The sequence below is a fragment of the Rhinopithecus bieti genome, unplaced genomic scaffold (genome assembly GCF_001698545.2).
Source record: "Rhinopithecus bieti isolate Rb0 unplaced genomic scaffold, ASM169854v2 scaffold_17861, whole genome shotgun sequence".
Lineage (NCBI taxonomy): Eukaryota > Metazoa > Chordata > Mammalia > Primates > Cercopithecidae > Rhinopithecus > Rhinopithecus bieti.
In genome coordinates this window covers 4,510,188-4,513,519 of record NW_016809830.1, presented here as the reverse complement: position 1 = coordinate 4,513,519, position 3,332 = coordinate 4,510,188, and the positions used below count along the sequence as shown (strand labels likewise).

The 3,332-nt window shown below is 41.4% G+C and overlaps 1 protein-coding gene across 1 annotated transcript in view; it reads right to left on the bottom strand.

Moving 5' to 3' along the window:
* Window positions 1-3,332, bottom strand: part of ATP8B1 (ATPase phospholipid transporting 8B1) — a 162,555-nt gene that overhangs the window by 51,898 nt on the left and 107,325 nt on the right. The window contains 3 exon segments of the mRNA XM_017890450.1: window positions 1,403-1,491; window positions 1,997-2,155; window positions 2,276-2,358. Coding sequence (XP_017745939.1) covers window positions 1,403-1,491; window positions 1,997-2,155; window positions 2,276-2,358 — 331 coding nt within the window.

The following is a 3,332-nucleotide window of genomic DNA, read 5'->3' as shown; positions in this document are numbered from 1 at the left end:
AAAAAAAAAAAATAAATAAATAAAATAAAATAAAATAAAATAAAAAAAAAAGAAAACATTTTCGTTGGGAAATAGAAGGAGTGCTTAATATTTGGGGTCACCACATGGGCAGAAAAGCGCAAACATAGCAGGTCTGAGACTGCTTCCTCCGAAGCCTGCTTGCAAGGTTTGCCCTGGGCTGGTATCTGGTAACTTAGATGTTTGGAGGATTTCCCGGTTATTTTTTATTCTCTGATGAGAACAGCTCATGGGCTGGGTGCAGTGGCTCATGCTCGTAATCCCAGCACTTTGGGAGGCCGAGGCGGGCAGATCACTTGAGGTCAGGGGTTCGAGACCAGCCTGGCCAACATGGTGAAACCCCATCTCTACCAAAAATACAAAAATTAGCCAAGTGGAGTGGCAGCTGCCTGTAATCCCAGCTACTTGGGAGGCTGAGGCAGGAGAATCACTTGAACCTGGGAGGCAGAGATTGCAGTGAACCAAGATCATGCCGTTGCACTCTAGCCTGGGCAGATGGGCGAAACTCCATCTCAAAAAAAAAAAAAAAAAAAAGAATAACTCACGATGCCTAACTGTGCAAACAGCATGGTTTATGCTGACCATCTGTATTCTTTTGGGGAGTCTAGAGTTTTTTTGTTAAAAACCCTTGACACCGAGTCTCTCATGGGCTTCCCTGGTATAGACAACATTTCACTTGTGGTGTCATTAATTGCTGCTGGGAGAAGTAAGTGCTTATTTTGTGTGTGGCTTGGTGGGGAGCGTGGGCGGGATGGCAGACTTTTGGAAGCTTGCACTTGGTTTCCTTTGCACTTTGCTCCATGAGCCTTTGGCTGATCATGCTCTGTGTCCTTTTGTTGTAATGAGTCACAGCTGTGAATACAACTATGTGCTGGGGCCTATGAGTCCTTCCAGTGAATCATCAAACCTGAGAGTGATCTTGGGGGTCCTTGACATACTTTATTTTAAGCCTTGCCTTGTATTTGGAGCTATACAGTAGACGTTGCGGGGTGGGGGGCCCAGGGGAGGTTTGCTTCTAAGAGAACTGCCTCTATGGGAAAGTAACAGCAATGAAATCAACCCTACATTGACTTCAGGAGTCCAGCTTCACTAATTTATCTAGGGCTTCTGGGTTTTCCAGTTCCCGTCATCAAAGCACTCAGGGCACCCTACAACGGAAATTTCCCTTCCCAAGGGGATTCTCCTGTTAAAAGTATGGCATTTCTGAGAAAAGTGAGGTGTTTTGAGAAAATCCCTTCTTCCTGCATTTGAAGCTTGGAGTGCCCAAGAATTTTCTGTTCCACCTAAAGAGGTAAGATTTCTTTGTATTAGAAAAACATATAATAATATTAGCACAAAAGACAGTAATCTAGATGAGAGATCTACTGAGATGAAAAATAAATACCGTGTAAACCATGTAGTTCATCAAGTAATCAATTTTAGTTCTTTTAAATCTGGTTTTCCCACTATTCTTCATTATTTTAGTGTCAGCACCTGAAAATGGAAAATTCAATGTAATTATCAATTGGGAAAAAAATCAATTCACTAGCTCGCCAATAAAATTACTCGTCTTGGCCAGGCATGGTGGTTTACACCTGTAATCCCAGCACTTTTGGAGGCTGAGGTGGTCGGATCACCTGAGGTCAGGGGTTCGAGGCCAGCCTGGCCAACATGGCAAAACCGTCTCTACTAAAAATACAAAAATTAGCTGGGCATGGTAGCACATGCCTATAATCCCAGCTACTCTGGAGGCTGAGACAGGAGAATCACTTGAACCCAGGAGGCAGAGGTTGCAGTGAGCTGAGACCGCACTGCTGCACTCCAGCCTGGGTTACAGAGTCAGGCTCTGTCTCAAAAAAAAAAAAAAAAAAAAAAAGAATAGCTCACGATGCTATTACTCTTCTTTTGGTTTTGATAGAGAAAGGACAGAAAAGCAATCCCCTCCTTTAAGTCTTTAAAGATCATAGCTGATTAATTTCCCAAGAAACTCTGAAAGTACCTGCAAAAATGACTAAGCCATGGCAGAAATCGGTGTTCCTAATTACACAGCCACGTAACAAAATTTTATCAGCATCCAAAGGAAAACTTGTGTTTCTCCAAAATAGTGTTCCCGTAAACTTATCTAGTCGGTTATTGGGTTCTTCACATTCAATAAAACCTTTTGAAAATATAAGATTCACATAATTAATCACATACAAAACTCTTTCTGGTTTTAATCAATAGGAATTGAACCAAGCAACTAAAATTTAAAGCAAAGTAAGACATGTTTTGTACAAACCATCAAATGTTGCCAATGTATCTTCTCTTTGGAGGTACTGGTCTGTGATTTCAAGTGACATCTTAAATTTTAAATTGGTTTCTCTAAAGGAAGGGGGAAAAATGAATTAAATGAACCAATTTTCGAGTTCAAAATGGATGTTAATCATCCAAAGTTACATTAGCCGTATCTAGACATGAAGGCTAAATAATTAGCTGTTTCTATTTTCAAACTCTGTTCACCTTGGAATTTCAGGTTTGGATAAGGTTATGCCCTGAACTAGAGAACATGTCTGACCTTGGGAAATGTTGGTTCCCTTCACTGTTTGTTGTTGTCAAGGTTAGCACAGAGGTGCCCACAAACATCCTTCTCACTGACTTGACTTTACCACCAGCTGGGACTACCAAAGGGCTATTTGAAAATGTAGCATCTAATATTTAATCATAATAAGATGATTCTACAACGTGTATTTGTTACAGAAATTCTGTTTCACCCTGTCAAATTCTTTTCCAGAGTGAATAACTGGATCACATGTTTTTGAAAGATAATTTCATTTGGAAAAGGAGGTGGTAGCTTTACTCCCAGTTGCCCCACCATAGTGCAAGGTAAAGTCGTGGGTGAGCACAAGGGCAGGCTGGGGACAGGGTGAGGCTGCCTTCTCATGACTGATGGCTTTATATAGGATTCAGGAACACTCAGGAATTTCCATGGACTAGGTAAGTTCATTCTCAGCCTCACCATTCTGTTCTGACAGGGCATGTTAGGATCTTATGTCTTTGTGAAGCTTTAGAATCTCTCATGGAAATAATAGCAGTTTTATAGTCCAGAATAAACAGTCAGTTGGGCGCGGTGGCTCACGCCTGTAATCCCAGCACTTTGGGAGGCAGAGGCAGGCAGATCACTTGAGGTCAGGAGTTTGAGACCAACCTGACAACACAAAGCTCCATCAGGCAACTGCCCATACTCCAATTTGGGTATAGCCTCAAGGCCTTAAAGGGAATGCAGTGTCTTTGTCAGTTAAGCCTTTACAATTAAGACGTGGTTAATTGGTTTTAAGTTTTTCTCAAAAAAAAAAAAA